This window comes from Lygodium microphyllum, chromosome 25, assembly GCF_053477565.2.
Source record: "Lygodium microphyllum isolate KBCC chromosome 25, Lygodium_microphyllum_v1.1.10, whole genome shotgun sequence".
Lineage (NCBI taxonomy): Eukaryota > Viridiplantae > Streptophyta > Polypodiopsida > Schizaeales > Lygodiaceae > Lygodium > Lygodium microphyllum.
Genome location: NC_141159.1, coordinates 124597770 through 124618675, shown reverse-complemented (window position 1 = coordinate 124618675; position 20906 = coordinate 124597770). Strand labels below are relative to the sequence as shown.

The following is a 20906-nucleotide window of genomic DNA, read 5'->3' as shown; positions in this document are numbered from 1 at the left end:
GGAATATGACTACAGGATGATCACGAGTATATTCTCCATCTGCAACAAAATTTGCTATATTACCTCCAAAACTTACTCTAAGAAATACACACCTAGAGGGATCCCCATGGGTAGCAAGCCATGGCTCCACAACTGTTGAACCACCAAATGAGTCGACTAATTCCATGTGAAGATTTGGCCAATGAATAAGTGATCCATTATAAGCAAGACTAGATGAAACATGGCCAAGAGAGTCTGATGCATCACACAATGAAGGAAAAAGACGAGCTATTGTGTTTTGGTTTCTAGATGAAGATTTACCTAAAATCCACATTCATTTGTCCATGGCAACTAGTATTCTCTCTGAAGCAAATTGTTGACTCGAAGAAATTGCAGTTTCCTGGTGCATGTTCAACTCCCTTGAGGCCTATAGTTGTTCCACCAACTAGGATTTGTTCTCCTCAGTCTTGACTTCTTGTTTTACATCACCAAGATGTTTAGAAACCAGATTCATTCCTTCATGGATCATCCAAGGAGATAGACTTGATCATTAGAGATATTACTCATTGCTACTATTGTGGGTCTTTGGATCCTTCAGATTTCATGATTGTACTTGCAAGGGAGATTCCAACCTTTGTTTTACCAACAAAAGGCATAGGGGTCCCTCTGTTGCCTCGTGAATGAGAAGCTTTTGGAGGCTTGATAATGGGTGCTTTGAGAAAGCGACTTATCATTTCCATCGAGCTGATTTAGTTACTAGTGGAGAAAACCAGTAAGATTTCGACTAGATCTTCTTCAGGAGTGTCATCACTAATGCAAGAATCAAACACAAGGGCTACATCCTTCTCAACTGACAGAACTTGTGTACTTCTATTTTTTTGGCTCAAGTTCCAGAAAACTATTTTGGTGGATTATTATACCCAACTTCTACATACATTTGTGTGGTCTTCGTATAGTCTGTCTCCCACAAATTGGTTGAGGCTTGATCAAACTCCATGTCATTAAACACAAACAATTGTTGGATCATGAAGATAAGTAAGTTAGCACTCATGGTGGGAGCCTGAAGTACCTTGATCAGATTCCAACTTCAAATATCTACCATAGAAGCCATGGAAAAAGGGTAGGTGATGTCATCATTGTATTGGCTAGGAGGAGGAGAGATGGAGGATTCTCATCCTTGGAGACAGAAGGCATAGCTAGTTCATCTCTTCCAATAAGATATAAGGAAGATTTGAAAGGTCACATTGCACATGTGGTGAAGAAACACATTTGACTTTTTTGTCATTCATCAACACTTGGCACTTCACTAAGGCAGTGTGTTTGTAGACCTATCAATGTTTAGCATGAATAACACAGTTCAACACAGCACAATTCAACACAAGCACATGTTTATTTGCCCTCCTTGGCTGTGTTCTATGAAGGGTGCCATTGGCTAGTGGTTTTTCATTCACCACAATAGGTTTCTCTTTAGATACATTCAGCTTTATCAAGGAAAAGCCTTGCATTCAAAAGGAGTTTGTAATTCCCCTTTACCCACATCAAAAGCCTTGGTCTGTCTCACTGTTATCTTTAGAAACATTCAACTTTAATTCATCTATTTCAATAAGATATGAGGAAGATTTGAAAGGTCACATTGCACATGTGGTGAAGAAACCTCGGGTAGTTCACTATATGTATACCCTCCATATCACGTGCGTTCAATGCCTATTTATAAATATCCTTATCTATGAATTTTTTCTTAATAAAACATAACCCTTTTCTATTAATCTATAAGTAACCCCTTTATATGGGACCCTTCTATATGTAAAATATGTGTAAAAATGGTATTTTAAAAATCCCTTATGTTGAACTCACGTGATACATACATATATTTATGACTAATCTCCCTAGGGAAGAAACACATTTGGCCTTTTGGTCTTTCATCAGGACTTGGCACTTCACTAAGGCGATCTCTTTGTAGAGCTATCAATGTTTAGCATGAATAGCATAGTTCAATACAAGCACATGTTTGTTTTCCCTCCTTGACTGTGTTCTATGAAGGGTGTCATTGGCTAGTGGTTTCACATTCGCCACAATAGGTTTCTCTTTAGAAACATTTAGCTTTATCAGGGAAAAGCCTTACATTCAAAAGGAGTTTTTAATTCCCCTTTACTTGCATCAAAAGCCTTGGTTTGTCTCACTGTTATGTTTAGAAACATTCACTTTTAATTCATCTGTTCCAATAAGGTATAAGGAAGATTTGAAAGGTCACATTGCACATGTGGTGAAGAAACACATTTGGCCATTTGGTCTTTCATCAGGACTTGGCACTTCACTAAGGCACTTTATTTGTAGAGCTATCAATGTTTAGCATGAATAGCACAATTCAACACAACATAGGCACATGTTTATTTGCCTTCCTTGGCTATGTTCTATGAAGGGTGTCTTGCTAGTGACTTGCATTGACCACAATAGGTTTCTCTTCATTAACATTCAGCTTTATCAAGAAAAAGCCTTGCATTCAAAAGGAGTTTGTAATTCCCCTTTTCCCACATCAAAAGCCTTGGTTTGTCACTGTTATCTTCAAAAACATTCATCTTTAATTCACCCTTTCCTGGCTCCTTCCACACTCCACCTAAAAATTCATACAGAGTGGCATCTAATGCATAGACTTCATTTTCATGCTCTTCTCCTCTCTGGAAAGGAATTTGTTGGAACTAAAAAGTTGTCCTGGATTGAGATGCCATTACACCTCTAGTCGAGTTACTAGAAGTTGCGTTAGAGAGTAAAGAAGAGCCTTTGGTATTCACCAAAGCTATTGAGGAGCTCAAAAAGTTGCCATTGCTAGCTTCAATGAAGGCAAAGGCAAACCCTGAATTTGTACAAGAAGTAGAACTAGATGAAAATTGCTAAAGGAATCAAAGCTTGAGATTGAGGTAGGAGAAGGTGTTCCAAGAAAAGGGAAAATAGAACTAGAATGAACACTTCTAGAAGATGACTCTAAAAAGTGTGGAGATAGCATTTACAGATGAAACATTTTTAGACAATCCGGAAGTGCAACCTTCAGCATTAGCAAATTGATTATCTAGTGTCTGAACTTCTGAGTTGTCCTCAATTCTGTGGTGCTATTGTATGCAAATTTGGCCATTGTAAATCCATATGCAAACTAAATTTTGGGAAATAGGAAAATCTGATAGATGGATTATTTAGACAAATGTTTGATAGAGAATACAAGGCTTGCTAACTAATTGAGTACAGTGCTTTGCTGAATATCTACTTTAGTCGCAAACTAGTTGATCAATCTAAAAGAGATTATTTTCCCTGCTTTGGCTACTTGCAACTGAAAATGAACAACACTGAGCCACCATTTGCTATGCATTTGGAGTAGTGATGCAAGAACAACAAGTATACTATGCAAACAAACAGCATGCTTATCATGTAGATTATGAAGAATATGCAATGTATGGACATCAATCTCATGATCAATAGCATTATGAGCCACAATCTTCTTGTCATGGATATTATGGACAATAGTATGACTATAATCTGCAGTTGTATTATGACCATGAGTACAATGAGCATTGGTATGACCAACAACATGCATATGAGAGTGATGAGGAACTCTATTGAATTGCAGCATGCAAGTGATGGTCATAATATTTTTGGACAACAACAACGTTTCAATCAATATGTTTATGGTCAGCCCCAAAAGCGAGGACACCCTTTGGAGTCATTTTGGACACTCTTCCATGAATGAGAAACATGTGGGAAGGCCACAAGGATTTGAGAATGGTTTCAACCCTTTTGATATGCATACAAATGGACAGTCATACATGAATGAACATCAACATGTATATGGTCATGATCATGGATATGAGCAACATTATGCTAGTGAAGATGGGCAGCATGTTGATCAGTACTTCTATGATGATCAACCATCCCATAGTCATTATTATGATGATGATCAACCATTTCATGGAGATCAGCATTATGTTAGTGGAAATGAACGTGGTCATGACAACGGAAAACCCTTTTATCATGAGAAGTGTGACAGTAATAGTGGCTGGCATGATGTTATTTGAGGAAAACTCTTAACCAATGATGATATTAGAGGACTACATGCACACGGTTTATGTTATAGATGTGTTGAACCAATATCTTCTAATCATAAAGATATATGTAGGAAAAGGAATGCTGAAGTGATGCTATTTATAGAGTTTTTAGATAATGAAGAGGAAGATGAAGAGGCCAAAGAGGAAGTGGATTGTAAAGTCCAACATGGAGAGTCTTACAAATTCTTTGAAGTTGATCATGATGCCTATCAGTTTTCTAACATACATCATGCTAAAGACCAAGTGAATGTAGTAATTGAAGAGGGACATGTAAAGGAGCTTCATGAATCCATACACCAATCTATGGACTCAAATGACATGTTCTCAATTGATGACCTTATCTTTCCATTTGATCCGCGAGATCATGTGGATGCTTCCTTGTTTCCATTTGATCTGGGAGGCAATGATGGGATATATTTTTCTATAAAGGGAACTTATGGTTATGATGACTATTTTGATGGTTATCCAATTGACCTTGGGGGCATATTGGACTTCAGTGACTTTCATTGTTGATGGGTTGTAAATAAATCTTGCAATATTGATTCCTTACCATATTCAATCATCCTCTCTAAGGCTTCACGATTCCTTCGAAATAGTGGGATTATTGTAGTTAGAGGACAATGGATAGCTTGTTGTGTGAATTTTATGTCATGAATTAAATTTCCTTAACGACATTAGAAGTGGTTTTGATGGTATAAGCTGATGCCTTGGGTTGTGTACTTCATTTTTATACCTCAAACACTCAATTTGGACACTCTAGTCAAATGTTATGGCAGTTTTACAAATTCAGCCTTGTTTGGACACCAAGCAGTCATTTCATTGTATCAGATTCATTATGAGATTTCTTCATGGGAAGTGCTTCCACATGCTTATGGATCTTCACCGACATGATTTGCTTCATTAATAACTTGTCTATTGCCCCGTTATCTTCAGTTTTGAGGAAAAACCATCTTTGGGAAGGGACGGTTTGTAATGAAGTAAATTAGCCACATTAGTTCACTTACCTTTGCCAAAATAAACCATGTAAATACCTTAGCCATGATGGTACTAGGGTTTACTATAAAAAGGTAAGAAGTGCTAATGTAGGCAAATCTTTTTGGCACTTACACTAATTTTGGGAGATCTCCTATCCATCACCATCTTGGGGTGAGTACCAAGCTTTATTTCTTGTATCTTGATTTCAGCTTCCATGGCTATGTTGTGTTATGGTATAATGGAAGTTGTATATGGAATAGCCATGGTTGAAGCATTTCATGTTATTTTTTTAGTTCAGTTCATTAGTTTTCTTGTTAATTTCTATGGTAGAATAGGCCTTCTTTACATGAATATTCTTTTTCCAAATGCAAATGCATGAGTTATAGTCAGTGGTGAGATATCATTCCATTTATCTCTTCTTAGGTTCATAAGACAAGCATGTCCTTTAGCCCCTCCCTCTTTTCCATAACTACTGCAAATGCACTAGGCTGGTTAATAGAGAATGAAATTCGAGGTAAAACAAAAGTAACCAAACTATTCAATAATGAAGATATGGTGTTAAGCCAGTTTGGTGATGATAAAAATGCTACAATTCAGACTAACCAAACCTTAATAGCCTATGTTTCGGATCACCTTAAGACATTTTGCTTAGTATCATGATCAATAAAGAGCCTAGCAAAAGCTGGAATTAAGAGACTACTAAACCCTCCTGGTGAGTGGTTGATAGTGCAAGATGTTAACTTATAGAAGAGAAAAACATCTTTAGACTCCTAGGCATAGCCACGGGTTTCTATATCCCACTTAAATGAAGATCAAATTAGGTGTTGGACCAAGTAAGGAAAATATCACAGGCCTAGGAAGGACTCCAATGTAGCTTTGATGTGAGGATAGTAGTTCTAAAACACATTCTCATCCCATCCACCACTTACTTCCTTTCCTACTAGAAGCCAACCAATGCAGGCCTTAAAACATTGAAAATCTTGCCCAAAAGATTTTACTGACTAGTGATGAGGAAAAGTTTAAGATGCTTAAGGTCTTGTGGGAATATTGCACTCATTTGCTGAAAGGGGAAAGTGGACTTGGTCCCCCTAATCTTGCAATGATAGCAAGCAAGTTGGATGTTAGGTAGATGGTAATAAGATTTTATAATGAAATTGGGATTAGGACTATATCTATCCATGAAAGCTTCAAATTTCAAGTTAAAAGGGGCCATAGATGGAAGATGGAAAGAGCTAGACCTGATGTTTGTTGCTTTTGGATAGATGAATGTGACCGTCAAGTTAAAAGGGTCCCTAGATGAAAACAGCTAGACCCAATGTTTCTTGCTTTTGGATATATTGGCAATGTGACAATCAAAATCTTTTTACCATTAATGAAACATCCATGGTTGGCATGGATGCTACATAAAGGATTGGCAACCCTCTTACCCATTATGAACTTTACTTTAACCTAGAGTTTGCAAGACTCACTGTGGTTTGACATCTTTCATAATGCCCTTGAAGTAAATACATTGAAAAAGTCCCATCTAATGTTCAAAAAATGTATAAAGAGTTGGAGAGAGATCTAGAACTTTAACAAAAGATTGAAAGCAACACGATCTAATAGTACAAATCTCCCCTCAAGTACAAATAAAACTCAATTTAATAATCAAATTGTTGAACCCATACATAGTTGTAAAATTGGCGTTGTTGTGCATGCCAAAAGAAACTGATAAATTGCTTAGGAAAATTGAGAATGATCGAAGAGGAAGTCTACATAGAACTTGAATATGAAAGAAGATTCATATAAGCAAAGACACCATTGAATCAATCTTACCAAGGCTCTGGTAAAAGAAGCCTACAACTAGCTACTATCGTACTTTCTAGGTAATGCTCCATCCTAGAAAGTAGCTTTGTATTTAGTTGTTTAAAGCAACCTAACTAAGTAGCTCAGAATCACACCAACGGTTAAGCTTCCCATTTTCCCAAGTTTTACTAACATTACTTTTTAATACACCTTAGCATCTCTTCCCAAAGGAAAAAAAGTGAGAGGCGGATGGATAAGGTTGTTGACTATCAAAGCTTACATTTGTAGGATATTAGTATCCTCTAATAATAGATGAGCCTCTTTACTTTTATCACTTGACCCATCCACAAATATCTTAAAATATGTAAGCTTATACCGGATGTTCTAGCAAACTTGCGACCTCATATGCAGCTCATGTCTAGTAACTAGAAGCGTGATCTATATCTAATTTATGCATGCCTTGCTTAAATATCAAGGGGGTTGAGCAATTTACTACTTGAACCCAAACAAGCTTACTTTTGGTTCCTTCTTTCAATTAATGCAACACGAGACGTGTTTTCCAAAACCCGATGAGATATGTGAAGGATAAGTATTTTCTGATTTTCAAGATTAAGATCATGTTCGCAATATAATGGAAGACTCAAGTGGGTGTGAAACGAAGTATAAACGTATTGATATCACAACCAAGTACGTGTTCACTGTCCTGTACATATCTGTAGCTAGTATCATCAGGTTTACAGGTATTAAAGAATCCGTATCCAAGCATGATGATCACGATCACACTCACAACATACATACAAAGCTAATGATTATCGTAGAGTAAGCCTCGACGTATTTAATAAGCTGCTAAATAGTGAGGGACAACTCCCAGTGATCTGATCCATTTGATGACTAGATTCTAGTAGCGGATTGTGCTATCTTCTTGATCCTGAACATTTTCTTGATCATGATTAGTAAATAAGCCTATCATTAGGCAGTCCTGGGCCAGTAGATGATCAAGCAGGCTTGCAGAGGTTGTCAGGAGCCTGTCATAGTTATCATTATCGTCATCATCAAGAGGATCGATAGATCTAGTCGACTTGTCATAGTGGGTAAGGGCTTCTGGTTTGCCACATCCAATATCTTGCTCACCTCTGTATTTATAATCATGCTCGATTCCATAATTAGTGCCTCCGAGCTCTAGTACAGATGTAATGTCAACTGCAGAGTATATTGCCTCATTAGTAATGGTTCTCGCAGGTAGCTTTAGTTGAAGCGAATCACAATCTGGTAGTGATGTAAGAATAGAAGCATTGTGGCCGGGATTAACAGTTGGAAGAAACTGTTGGGGTGCATGCTTAAGATTATAATCACTCCCCATGTTCGGGATCACGATGCCTGCAAGGTGATCCAGGCTTAAGGCGGGCATTATATGAGTATTGCAGTAGAGTTGGCCTGCAGTATTTTGGTTCATATGCAGATGAGCTGCAGTAGTCTGCAAGTCGTTCCATGGAATAGTGTGAGGTGGTGGAGATGCAAAGTCGGGCATGATGGATGATGATGACGATGACGATGAAGATGAAGATGGTGATAATGAGGCCATTAATGGCGAGGAATTAGGTGTCAATGCGCCTGATAAGGGAAGCTGCATATAAACTGAAGGTGGCCTACCGAAGCTCCTGCATCTGTCAAAATACAGCTCTTTATCATAACCAACGTTGACCATGCCATCGAGTGTGTACTGATTGTTGGCAATACTACTTGTTGTCAGCTGATCATCATTATCATCATCATCATCATCAGCCGGTGTTGATTTAAGCACTCCGTTCTTGATACCCGTGGAATAACTAGCAGAATATTTTTGGCCCTCCTTTCTAATTTGCTGAGAATGAATATCCTCAGACTGTATTTGATGTGGATGAAGACGATGACGATGATGATGATGGGCCGATCTCTGCACATGAGAACTAGACCTCCGCTTGAGCACTGAGTTCCAGAGGTTCTTCACTTCATTGTCGGTTCTCCCTTCCAAATGGGCAGCTATTTCACACCACCTGTCAAGCAATTCGTGTACACTTGCAGATTAGATAGCTTTCTAAGAGCTTTTATGGAGGGTTGAATTGAAATGCGGCATAGAGGCGCCATTGGCATGGCACCATCGTGTCCTCGACTTTTATAACAAGACTGCGAGATTGATGACTTTGATGGTTACTTATTTAGGACTGCCTCGAATCGAATGATCTTAGAGATTAAAATGGCTTATAACCAATGCTCTGAGGTTTACTCTCAGTTGAATGTTACTGGAATCATAATAAGAACACTACTCATGCGGCTTTTTTTGAAGTTTGATATACAATAACTACTGACTCCATGGTTGTATTCTCTCAGTCTAGGCTACATAAGTTCTAACGACTAGCTGCATACTGCATTCTCTCAATCTAACCTACATAAATTCTACTTAGTAGTTCCATATTTACATTCTGTCAATTTAGCTTGCACAAGGTTTCGTTTTACTTAGGTATGCTAACTATCCACTCCACATTTCCATTCTGTAAGTCTAGCAGCCTATATAAGGTTCCATTGTTATGTAGTTACACTATCTATGCATGCATCCACCCTACCTTTCTGATGTGTCTTTTGTACTACGGAGGAATGAACTTGCATGCCTTAACACATTTTATGGTCATGTAGTTCAAAGATAGAAAAGGATACACCGCATTATAAGGAGACATGACTATGTCTAATTTCATGGAACAAAGTATCTCCATATTTTTGCTATTCGATTTGTAAGAGAGAGTTTGCAATGTACCATTAGGAAAATAAAAGAAGGAATCAAATAGAGCCTCATGGGTTGTCTTAATCACTAATAGAAGACTCAACTAAAATATAGAATTTAGTGCTAATAAGTAGATGTTATTAGCTATGTTCCAAGAAAAAGCATAAACATCTAGCTGATGTGATCAAGTCCAAGTGTATATGTATCAAAGAACTCAAGTAATTGATAGTGTGCATGGTATATCTTAGTAAAGTATATTTTTCATAGATCTGGGAACCCATCACTCACTCTAGGAATCAACCCCAAAAATTTTTACCACCACTAGCCATGGTATCTTTAGCACTCATTATAGTACAAAAATATTAGAAACTACCAAATGAAAGAGATGCTACTTGTGAAAAGGAAAAGTTAGAAGCACTAGCTTCTAATAAACAAATCTATGAATCAAGCAATGGTGTTAACCCTCACAAGAAAAGTGAGGAGGCTACTGAAGAGAAATTGAAGCAAAGATGATCATGAGATGGTGCCAAAACCCAAACTTTTTCCTATTCTTTCTAGAAGCTTAGCATTTATACTTGAAACTGTTCGTTCATAGGAAGCATATGTTGAAGTTCTAGAGAAAAAATTCAAGGATGTGATGTTTCTATGAGAGCTAGTGTCCCTCTTGTGCAAGTTGTAATCATTTGTGGAGCCACCATTGAAGACCCATGAGTGTGACATACATGCATTATTTAACTCACTTAGGCTTGGTCCAATTAAGCCTTGTTATATGCATGAATGAAGAGAACGATTGGCCTAGAGCCACAAAGAAGGGCAAGGTGCCCAACTTTGAGTGCAAAACCTAAGCCTAATACTAATGTATAAAAGGTGACAAATTAATGAGGATGAGAGAGAGAGTGAGAGAGCCATTGAGGATCAGAAGCTCTTCTCATTCCTCTTCTTCATTATTATCTTCTTTACCTTCCTCTCTTCAGATGGAGTTCCTTAAAGTGAGCGATCATTTGACAAGTGTGCAACTTAAATTGTGAGACATCCTTTCTTGCATACTAAACTTGGTTGCATGAAAGCTACCTCACCATCCTCCAAAAAAAAGCAAAAAATGCTTCAATAATGGTATTGGAACACTAGTTGATCATGAGCACATTACTACACAAATTTCTTACCTATGGCCCTTGCAATAATTGCTACTAGACTTGCTATAAATGCTTCAAAAAAGGTATTGGAACATTGGTGATCATGAGCATATTACTATATCACAAATTGCTTACCTATGGCCCTTGCTATAATTGCTACTAGACTTGCTGCCAATTGCCCTAACCTCAACCTAGTAACATAATTAAGCACCCCTATCATTATCATCAAGCAACCTATGAAGCCTTATTATATGCATGAATTAACAAAAGGATTGGTCTAGAGTCACAAAGAAGGGTAGGTTGCCCAATTCTAAGTGCAAAACCTATCCCTAATCCTAATGTATAAAAGGTGAAAAATGAACGAGGATGAGAGAGACTGAGAGAGCCATTGAGGTGAAACTCTTTTCATTCCTCTTTATCATCATAATCTTCTTCTTTACATTCATCTCTTGCACAACTAGAGTTCCATGAAGTGAGCAAGCACTTGACGAGTGTGCAATTTAAATAGTGAGGCTTCCTCTCTTCCATACTATAATTGGTTGCATGAGAACTAGCTCACCACCCTCCAAAAAGAAGCAATAAATGACTCAAAAAAGGTATTGGAACATTGGTTGACCATGAGCATATTACACAAATTTCTTACCTATGGCCCTTGCTATAATCGTTACTAGACAATCACCTTCACCTCAACCTAGCAACACAATCTAGCATCCCTATCATTGTCATCAAGCATCCTATTATTATCATCAAGCACACTTTTGTGGCTATCATAAAGTTCCCACTACTAGGGAGTGCTTGATCACCATGTCAAAATAGCTACAATCATCACCCTCTCAACCCAAGCCTACACCTCTCTCATCATTGACATAGTCCCACTACTAGGGAGTGCTTGATCATCATGTCAAAATAGCTACCATCATCACCCTCTCAACCCAAGCCTACACCTCTCTCATCATTGACATAGTCCCTAATAGCCTTAGATCAAGCACCCTCACATGAACATCATCAACAAACCATGACCAATAAAGGAGTAGAGGATAAAAAGAGACATATACTTGTGGGGGTAGCTAGGGGCTACAACAAAGAAATAGAAAAGGAGGCACACTAAGTGTAGTAAGAGTAAAGGGGATTGGATTCAACATTGTAGAGGCCAACATCAAATTCTCAAGATTAAGCATGATGTTTCAAAGTCATTTTCTATTCATGTTCTCCTTTTTCTATTCTTTCTTGACTAATTTGGAATAACGCAATTGAAATAGTATGCTACATGCCTTGGAGTCCATGCCAGCATTTATGACTCACTCACTCACTCACTCATAGATTCTCCCTCTTCCCTCTTTCACCAACCACTCATGTGCTTGTCCACATAAACCACTTGCATGCTTAAGGACCCACATGCTCAATTAAACTATCCACTCGCATGCTTAACTCACTTAACCCACTCTGGGTGCATCATGTACTCAGTCACTCATGAGCTAGGCCCATCACCCACTTGTGATCTCAATTTAATCCACTTTCTCATGAGCACTAACTCCTATCTATCTAGTTGTGTGATCATTAAATCTCCTTTTCACCCACCCACTCCTACACAACACACACCGCTTGTGTGCTCATCATCCTCATGCTCCACTCATGTGCAAGGTTCAAATCACCCACTTGTGAGCATCAAAATTCACATTACATTACATCACTATCCACTCTTGTCCTCATTACCCGCTCACCCATTCACGCACTTGATTGCACCTCATGTAAATGCAATATACTCATTGAGATCTCAAACATGTGGAAACTAAGACATTGTGGTTAGGTTCAATCAATATGAATCACCCTTTACCCTAATCACACTTTGATTCACCCATTCACCCGTTCATGCACTTGATTGCACCTCATGTAAATGCAATATACTCATTGAGATCTAGAACATGTGGCAACTAAGACATTGTGGTTATGTTCAATCAATAATAGTCACCCTTTACCCTAATCATATTCTGTCTTTATTGAGACAATGCCACATCACTCAAAATCCACTCCTGAGAACAACTAGTTGAGGTCACCTATCCATAGACAAGCCCATCTCTTTCAATTGATTTGAGAACTTGAAATCAAGCTAACTTGGGCATCTCTTGCAATGCTCAAATCAAACATTTAGTCTAGCCTATAAGTGTATAAAAAGCTATTGGGCTATAGCAAACAAGCCTCCAAGGTGGATTGGTCATCCGACCCTCAATCACCACAACTTCTAGACCTCTTTTGAGTCACTTAAAGAGTGACCTATATTCCCTTGAGAGACAAACAATAAGATCCGCATAGCCATGCTTTACAAGCCTACTTGTTTAGAACTAATTGCATATGTAAGCAATCAAAGTTTCGTTTGACGTATGAAACCAAAATTGGAATTTGAGCTAGTAAGAAGTGACTTGCATGGTCAAGTAAGTTAAAAGCCTAAGTCACTCACACATTACACTCCTTTTCACATATTTGAGACAACTTGGTTGAGCCCTAGAATACTTCATTTACAAAAAGTAAAAATAATTTTTGAGCAAAAGGACACTAGCACACATACATATTGTACATACAACATAAAGGAAATGAGGACAGCTTGTACTTGCATATTGAATTACATTTGAAAGTTAAAGTGAATCATGAAAATTTGTGGGAAAAACCAAATTACATAATTAACATAACAAACTTCACGAAAAAGGATGAGACCAAAATAAAACCTTGAAGGGATACTTTATTAATGGAAGAACTACATATAAAATCAAAACAAAGACACAACCTAAACACATTCAAAAAAACAAAAACTCATCAAAGGAAAAACATGTTGTGAGGATTGAGCCTTAAAAAACCCTAGAGAAAATAAGGATAAAATTTGCAAAGGGTCTCCAATGAGTTATTTTGTTAGCTAAGAGCCAAGAGTCATGGGTTCATGTGCTTACATAATAGTTTGAAGATCTCAAATCTAATGGGAGCAATCCTAGTCCTGAGTGCACCTCAGGAGATCATGAGATCAAAGTTATCTAGTTCCAATACTAATTGATAGATTTATCCACCTTCTATATGAAGAGGCAATCTCATACAAAGCTAACACTATGGATGATGTTTCATAAGTCTTAAGGGAGTCTGAGACAACTTCCATGCTATTATGGTCTTTGATCTTACTAAAATGGCCCACAAAATCATACAACAATGACTCTTCACCCTAAAGGACTAAAGTAAGAGCACTTTAGCAAGTTTTTTAAGGTCAAAATAGGTATTGAGTAGTAAAAAGCTAAGATGCAATAGGAAGTCAGTGACATTAGCATATTGATCTTGAGCATAGGTCTAGCCGAATAGTCCAATGATTTGTACAAAACATTTCCAAGATACTTGATAACTTGAACATACTCTAATGAGGTTCAGAAATGGTAAATACATTACTAACAAGGCTTGGTATCACATCAAGAACCAAGGCCCATAGTCCAAGGTAAGTACATAGCAAATGGTGCCCCCTATAGCTTCATATAGTAATTTGAGCAAGTATGCAAGGCAAACAACCTCGTCTCTAAATCAAAAGAGAAAAGAATAAATCACCACAACTTAAGACATATTGACTACCTTCAAACAATAGCAAGTAGAGCTCTATAAACTCGTGGAGGCCATTAAGCAACCACAATCTTAAGACAAGGCATGATGCGCATACATTAGAGTAGAGACCATCTACCATCAAAAGTTTCTAGACTAATCAAGCATAAACATTTTGTGGTTACTTTCTCCATTATACAACCTGATATAGAGCCTAAAGAATGATTTTCTACCTTGCTCCATGTGCAAACGGTTGTTATCTAGATCCAAATAGAGAGCCACTTTATCGAGGAGAACAAAATTTGGCCTTATCCACTCCACTTAACTAACTGCCTCTAGAGTAGATATTAACCCCTCAAGAATACCTATACCTTTAAGTTCTATTAGGATTCATCCTCCTAGAAATTCTCCTATGATTTTTAATTGAGGAATCCCTAAAGGAAGAAATGTATACTATCACCCGATTCCTATCATGATGCTAGGATGTGGTAGGGAAAGAGGAATAGTCCAACCCCATGAGACAATAGAATGCTAGACTTGAAAATAAGTAGGTGATGTGTCCTCTAAATGTTATCAAGAACTAAAACCACCTAGGGAATCACACATATGTAATCCAAATTTCCTAAGAAAAAATCTTGTTTGATGAAATACAATTTGGTACCCCTAAATCTCTTCAAACTAGAGGTGATAAATGACAAGGACAACATCTTGATACCTATCAACACCATCATAACGGCCAAAAGTAAGAAAAGACAAGTTAGCATTATCAGCCCATCTAGTAGATCAATGATAGGAAAAAGTATCTAAATGAAAGGAGAAGTCATCATTCTTTGGATGTGCATAGCAGCTCAAAGAGGAGGAAGAAATGATTTGAACTTAAGTCCAAGAGGGAAGGAATAACTACAATTCCTAAAAGAGTAGTCATTTTAAGTGTAGAGATTTGTACTACTGCACCTTGCATAAAAAAGGTTGCAGTAGAGGCAAATTGAGTGAATATCCTAACCCAAAGTGTCAACTAGAAGTGTTTGACAAGGTCAAGAAATAGATTAAGAAGGCATAAGTGGAGTTCTAGGAAGAGAAGGTATTGGAAGGTAGAAGTGCACTTGGTTTATCCATCGTTGTACATCAACTCCAATCATTCTTCCCATACATTTTGGAGACCTAATCTGGAACCACATGTTCAAGAAGCACTCTAGAGCACACCCTTGCACAATGGTATAGCCACAACATTAGGACCAATATTTTCCAATTTTGATCATTAGATCAAATTTTATCACAACCCTAGCCTTCACCAACGTGATTGTCCTATAAAGCACCCTACTAAAGGGAATCCAACTATTTGGAAGACTTTGAAAGCGTGGGTCAAAGGATTCAAGATCGGTATAGCAAATTCTTACAAACCTTAGTGGGGTGACATACCTAGCCTTATCCTAACTCCAAGTCAAGGGACACTAGGACTAAACACATTTTGGGAGGGAAGTGAGTGTCATTTCAACATTCTTATGGAAGACCTAGATGATTGTATATGAGAGCAGATCATTGATACTAGAGCATGAGTAAGCATTATAAATTGAGTAGTTCTTGAGGCTCAAGGAAATTATTCCATCAAGGAAGTGCATTTCAATTTGAATGTACCATATGCATTTAAGGTCTACCCATTAGGAGTACTAAAAGAATAACTTACCAAATCTTCAAAGTATGAAGTTCTATGTTAACTTCATGGTTATACAAGAGCTCACCTTAATTTGTTACTTAGATGCCCTTGGATGTAGAATGCAAGACTTGTTGAGGATTGGGATAATGGTCTAGTCTCCTTGGGAAAGAAAAAAGTTGTCTTTTGAGTCAAGATGGAATGCTAGAAAACCACTTGAGTGGACTTGAATGTAATCAAAAGCATACTAAGAGAAGAAAAAAATAATTCTCTTGCATAAGAACCACTTAATAGGTACCTTACTTGTTTCAAGGATGAATAGGACTAGAAGCACACTCTTGCAATGTTAGACCTACTCTTCATGGAATGAGGAGAGAATTGTGAGGCTCTTCATTGGAAGAAGAAGAGTATTGTGAGGCTTATAAAAAAATTTCTCAAAAGGGAACGCAAGGGCCCATTGCACACATACTCAAACCTCAAATAGAAATGTTCTCAATACCTATAGTCTGATAAAAAATAGCCCATTAAGGTAGCCTAGCGACAATAAAATGCTCTTGCACACCCTTTGCTAGAATATGACCTTGGAAAATACTTACATAATGATGAGCATGCCTCAAGGAAAAATGCAAGGCTAACCTATTGATTGATATAGAGCTCTTGGAAAGTCCCAATTAGCAATGGACTAGGCTACATCAAATGTTGATCAAGTACTAGAATGACTTATTTACATTCCTAAAATAGATTTAGTACTTTGAGGAGGAAGAAGACAATGAAGTAGAAGATGAAACATTAGTGTAGAAAGTGCTAAAGACTCTAACGTTGAATCTATTTACTATCACAAAAATGGAAGAGTAATCAAAACAATCTTGGCAAATCCAAAACCCTCCAAAGTTGAAGTTTTTCTTATCAATATGTGTAAATCTTAAAAACAATTGAAGTTACAATGGTCAAAACACTTATATGTCTTGTGAAGAAGGTGGATAAAGAATACTTAGCTTAGACTCTGATGCTAGACATCAACAAAAACCATAAGCTGTCTCTAACCACATTAATTAGGGGATCATATTATAATTATTCTTAGTGCAAAGAGACAAGGAAAATAGAGCAAGCCCATTGAAGGGCTTGCAAAAATGAAGGAGATAAACCTCACAAAAGATGGAGAAACACCAAGGTTATTACTAGTGTAGTAGACCTCACTAGCAAGAATGAGAACAAGCTAATGAACATGGTCAAAGAGTACTGAGATTTGTTGGGCAAGAACTACATAGATGTAAACGATATTGTGACGTCGCGCGTCCACCACTACAAACCTAAGGGTGGAGTTTTTCACCAGGAATTGGAACTCATTAGTCAACGTCATTAGGAATTTTTTTTCCATTGTGTGTGGCTTTTCATTTTTTTTTTCACTTTGAATTGTCAGTTTGAAAATTTGATTGCTTGGTTCCATCCTAAATATTTTGTGTTCCCTGAGTAGTACTAAGGTGCAAATAACCGTGTGTATGTCTGTGTGTGCTAGCTCATAAGAATGCTTGGGATCCTTAGGAAAGGGTATTCATTCACCCTTAGACTTGTGTGCATTGGGAAACATATCGAGGAGAGATAGTCTTAACCCCAAATCCATGTTTTTGGTGTATGTTACCAAGCTTCTCAAAATGATGAAGACTATTACTAGTTTGAGGAGAAGGGAGACCTTTAGCAGAGGAGTTTACGACTACAGCATTCCATGAAGCACATCATTCATCATCAACTCCAATTTCTTCATAAGGACAGGTATGTTCATTATTCATGATAGAACAGGAGAGCAATAGCAGTGCTATCTCACCAATGATGATTTCGCATGTCAATTAAACCACTCAAAATACACTAGAATAGGTGGCACTTAATGAAAGATGGTGCTAGACTTAGAGAATCATGGAAGCTTTTTGATCAAGGTATGCTAGCTTTTCTAGCTCTTTTAGCTAGCTTTAAAAGCTTGTCTTTATGCAAGCTTTTGACTTACATGAGCAGGGCTTTCGAAGATAGGCAAGGTAAATCAGATCCAACTTATGTGCTTTTATAGCCATGATGTTGCTATGTTAACAAAGGAGAGATTCTTGGCCTATTGAAGCAGAAATAAAAAGCCCATGCATTGTATTGAGGAGTTAGAGAGCTCTATAAGGAAGAGATGAGGAAAAACAAAGGCTTCGCAGGGGGATACTAAGTCAAAATTGGGAGGCAGCATGGGCCAATTGATTTGCATTGGGTTCCTTGATAGGAGCTGATGCAGGAAGATTTAAGAAAAAGAGAGGGATCAAACAATGAGAAATTACACTGCCAAGCCGAGCTACTACATCAGCTACTGTGAAGTAGTTAAACTAGAGTGTTAAAGATTTTATTGTTCATAGACACAATTGTCAGGCAGGTAGAAAGACTTCGACGTCAACTATTTGCTATGGACAAATAAAGATGACTGCAAGATCAAGATAGAAGAAATCCTTTGAATGCCTTGATGCACTATGATGAGTAGATCAATACTCTTCAATAGCTCTAAACACACCAAAGAAGAAGAAAGGTGGCCTCATACTGCAACAAAAGAAGAGGAGGGTGTGCTTTTTAAGTTTTGCAGGTATAGGAGAGCTGGAGGCCATGCTATTGGGACCAATTTTCTTTTGCATCGATTGCCATGAGCATGATAGCTTGTTTGTCTAGTAAAGGAAGAAATGGAGCAGGCAAGTTAGGTTTAAAGTGTGTGTGGTATAGGAAGCAGAAACAACAATCTTACAATCTGTTGCACGAGAGAATCGGCAACAATAATAGAGGATAGCTTCCCCTGCTAAGAAGAAGAGCATCGTACGCCTTAGCTAGTCCCCATCAAGTGGCGGTCGTCAGTACACAATGTCAAGGAGAGGGACTGGGAGAGAGAAAGAAGAGAGAGAAGACTACAGAGAAGAAGAAGAAGAAGAGCAAAAGAGAGAGAAAGATGGGTATGAGGAGAGAGAAATACTAGAAATGAAGAGAGAAAGACTGGAAGAGAGGGAGAGAAGACATGGAAGCTTGGAGAGCAAGGTGAAGGAGAAACAAGACTTGTATTAATTATTTGATAATGAAAAATTAAGTCTCTCTCATCTTATATACCAGCCAATGTAGCTAGTATTTCCCCGTTATTAAGTCCCCCTCTCTTACATTCCATTCCCACCGGAAGCTTTTTGCCCTCAAAAACAATTTGGGCATGTGTGGTAACTGGGAGGGGCCGATCATCTGCGGCATTATTACAAGGGTATACTAATGAATGAGAGGTATTATTGTGTATGATAGGTCATGGGGTATGTACGATACATGCACCTTATTGGGGAGTTATAAACATGAGTTTTGACCCAAATATCTAGAGTAAATGTAGGCTGCAGACAATGGAAATCATATTGTTTACTACAGGACCCTACTGTAGTGAATCTGTCATAACTTTCTGTGGGAGGCTCTGAATGGGGTGTTCTATACATCAAAATGAAGCTCTCGAGAAGTAATTTCAGCCCATGTATGGTAAGCATTGCTATCCGTAATGCAGAATACAATCTGCTTTAAAATAGAGTGTTGTCTGCAATCAGTCTGGAGGAAGACAGGGCCATAGTTAGCTAGATTTCAGCCAAATTTGCTTCTAAAAGGTATGGAAACTCTTCCAAAATTGAAGTTGGCCTCCAAGAAGCTTCCTCGAGTGGTAAACCTTGCCACTTAATCAAGTATTCCATGATCGAGCGAGAGCAAAGCCTCTTTTCCATTTGTCCTATGACTTTTTCGGGTATGTATTGAATGATGCCTTCTTTATCTATCGGTGGGAGTTCCTCAACATAGTCCACTGCTGAGCCAATGAAGGGCTTCAACTAACTCACATGGAAGACATTATGGATCTTTGTAGATGGGAGTAATGCCAATTTATATGCCAAGTCTCCCACTCTCTTGATAATCTTGTATGGTCCATAGAACGTGTGTGCCAACTTATTGCTAGACTCATCTTTAAGTGAGGCATATCTAGACTTAGGCACTTTCAAGAGCACCAAATCCCCTTCTTGGAACTCCCTATCCTATCTTTTGTCATCAGCATAAAGCTTCATTTGATCTTGAGCTCTCTTCAAGTTAGCTTTACACTGCTGAAGTAAGGCATGCATTCTATTCAATTCTTCCATGCTTTGTGGATTTATTTTATCATTGAAGATAATCACAGGAAGGGGAACCTTGTAGCCATACAAGGCCTCAAAATGTGAAACTCCAATGCTAGCATGTGTAGAGTTATTATAGGCAAACTCAACCAAATGTAACCATGAGTCCCAAGCATGTTGCACATCATGACAGAAATGCCTCAAGTAAGTTTCTAGCCATTTGTTAACCCTTTCTATCTGACCATCTATCTATGGATGGTAAGCAGTGGAAGGGGCTAATTGAGTGCCCATAGAGCTAAAAATTGCCCGCCAAATGTTACTCATAAACTTAGCATCTCGGTCATGCACAATGACCTGTGGTAAGCCATGTAATTTGAAAACATATTCCATGAATTGGCTGGCTACTTGAGAAGCATTATACTGAGTCTTTGTGGGAATGAAATGGGCTTCCTTTGTGAGTCTGTCCACAACTACATAGATGCTGTCCCAACCTTTCTTGGTCACCGGTAGGCCGGTAATGAAGTCCATAGTGATGTGTGTCCACTTGCCTTTAGGCATAGGCAATGGCTGAAGTAAACCAAATGGTTTTAAGGTGTTGTCCTTATTTTATTGAAAAGGCATGCAGCCTAAGACAAAGTCTTTCACATCTCTTCAAAGGCCCTTCCAGTAAAAGCTTTTAGAAAAATTTTCATAGGTCTTAAAGACTCCCAAATGACCAGCTATAGGGGCTGAATGCATCTCCTTATGATTTTCTGCTTGAATGGGGAGGCATGAGGGATGGCAATTCGGCCATTATACCATAAAAGCCCATTTTTCAACTGATACGAAGAGTTTTCCACACAT

At 38.0% G+C, this 20906-nt stretch overlaps 1 protein-coding gene across 9 annotated transcripts in view; it reads right to left on the bottom strand.

Moving 5' to 3' along the window:
* Positions 1–7455: 7455 nt before the first annotated feature.
* LOC148014701 (uncharacterized) overlaps positions 7456–20906 on the bottom strand; it is a 54979-nt gene continuing 41528 nt past the window's right edge. For all 9 annotated transcript variants that reach the window (XM_087667148.1, XM_087667155.1, XM_087667153.1 and 6 more), the window contains one exon: positions 7456–8863. In XM_087667148.1, coding sequence (XP_087523274.1) covers positions 7729–8863 — 1135 coding nt within the window. In that variant the 3' untranslated portion in view covers positions 7456–7728. The remainder of the gene's footprint in view (positions 8864–20906) is intronic.